The sequence below is a fragment of the Anneissia japonica genome, unplaced genomic scaffold, assembly GCF_011630105.1.
Source record: "Anneissia japonica isolate Jap-2015-1 unplaced genomic scaffold, ASM1163010v1 scaffold1726_len428862_cov177, whole genome shotgun sequence".
Lineage (NCBI taxonomy): Eukaryota > Metazoa > Echinodermata > Crinoidea > Comatulida > Comatulidae > Anneissia > Anneissia japonica.
Genome location: NW_022710671.1, coordinates 18,147 through 20,096, shown reverse-complemented (window position 1 = coordinate 20,096; position 1,950 = coordinate 18,147). Strand labels below are relative to the sequence as shown.

The window sequence follows — 1,950 nt, the reverse complement described above, 5'->3', positions numbered from 1 at the left end:
GTATATAATTATGTATATAATATATATGTATATATGTATATATATACATATATATTATATGTATATATGTATATATATGTAATTTAAGGTAATAACTGTATACGGAGTCCACACTTTTCTAAACATAAAAAAGCTTAGGCCTAAGTTAGAAAAATGTTTGTAAACCTTTAAAGATGTTCCTTACGGTCACAGTCTGAGACGAGAGAGAGCTTGGTTATATTGATATATGTATTTTATATTTTACTTTATTTTATAGCTTGACGTATGCTGGCATAGTGCCCGTCAAGTTGGGGGTTGTTGTTTTTTTTTTTTTTTCATATTTTGCCCAGCAGACCAGGGATCATCCATTCAAGCTTTGCAAAATTCATTTTAGATTGGATTCTAGAAAGTATTTTTTTTTTATTTCGGGTGATAGACTCATGATGGAATAGCTTGCCAAATCGGTTATTGGGGCTAGCTCCCTTATCGCGCATAGATGAGGCATGGATAAACCATCCGTTAATATTTTTAAGTTTAGGCCTACCGTCTTCAAACTCTCAGGCACCAGTACGCCACCAAACAGTTACAGTTTTGTTTGTAGTTGGGCCATATAAGCAATTTTGCTTTCTCCGGCCCAGAAGTTATGGACAAGTTACAGGCATGTTGATGTTTTAGTTTGATTTGTCCCTGTCTTGTGATACTCCTGCATGCTTATAATGCCAGTCGGTGGTATTTTGTTTACTTTTGTTCTATAAATTTAAATGTGTAGACTATGAGTATTTTTGAATAATGAATAAAAGTTATGAGAAAAAAAGCAGAAAATTTTCTCTTTATTCTTTCATAAAAGTCATGTATTTATACCAGCATTATTTTTTAAATTCTCTACCTGCCATCTATCTAGGTTTACATGGCAAGGGATTAAATTCACATGAAAAGCATTTGACTCGAATCTCGACATTTGTTCAATAACCAATACAGATAGAATGAATATGCACAGTCGGGAACAAAAAAAAACCAAAAAAAAAACAAAAAAAAAACAAAAAAAAAACAAAAAAAAAACAAAAACAAAGCAAGAAACATTTATCCGGCAAAATTTACCTTCGAAATAAATCTTCATGATCCGTTAAGAATGATGTATAAGCGTTGGCTAATATTTCCTGAGTCTCCCCCTTCGAGCGTAAACCATAAAGAGATGAGCACGGTAACGTTCGGGGTGGGTCACACAACATGAGTGAGCCACCCATTGCCTTTGGGTGGGGAAATTCACATTTATCTTTCCAGATTCCAACATTGTGTATCCGGCATAATCCATACTCCTCCTTATTTCCAACTTTGTATGTGGCGTTCCATAGTTTACGTTCCTCCATGGACCAAACAGTATGTTTATAGAAATGTACAGTCTCCACAGTGTGGACGAGAATGATAGTGAGCTTCACATTTCCTGGGCAAGCAGCAAAGAAAACCACTTCGTATGTACCATTTTGAAAATCTAAAATCTTTCCCGCTTCAGAACAATATCCTATTTTAATGGTCGCGTACCAAAAATCGCCACCAAGAACACGATGGCGTCCATTCTTGTCACGTGATTCAATTACTACACTGAAAAACTCGCCGACATTAATGTCACTGTCGTTGTATTTCAAGTGAAAAGTACTTCTACTTGAATCTGTGAATCCCATTGAACCGATACCTTTCGTATTAAATACGGGCTCGGCAACGGGGATCTGGCTTAATATAGATTTGTACGACGGTATATTGATGGTAAATGTAGACCTACTGTCATTGAAATCGTATCTGTATTGCTGTGCATTTGGATATATTCTACTACTTCTTTCGACTGTCTAAAAAGATAAAAGAAACAACTATTACATACAATACATGTTAATGTCGCAGGCAGCACAAACAAGACTTCATTAAAAAAAATAAAGTTAGAGGCACGTGATTTGAATCCCGATTAATTAATCATAGGCC

The 1,950-nt window shown here is 35.1% G+C and overlaps 1 protein-coding gene across 2 annotated transcripts in view; it reads right to left on the bottom strand.

Moving 5' to 3' along the window:
• The window catches only part of LOC117107098 (NXPE family member 4-like), a 24,366-nt gene that overhangs the window by 6,593 nt on the left and 15,823 nt on the right, over nucleotides 1-1,950 (bottom strand). For both annotated transcript variants that reach the window (XM_033248652.1, XM_033248653.1), the window contains one exon: nucleotides 1,078-1,820. In XM_033248652.1, coding sequence (XP_033104543.1) covers nucleotides 1,078-1,820 — 743 coding nt within the window. The remainder of the gene's footprint in view (nucleotides 1-1,077; nucleotides 1,821-1,950) is intronic.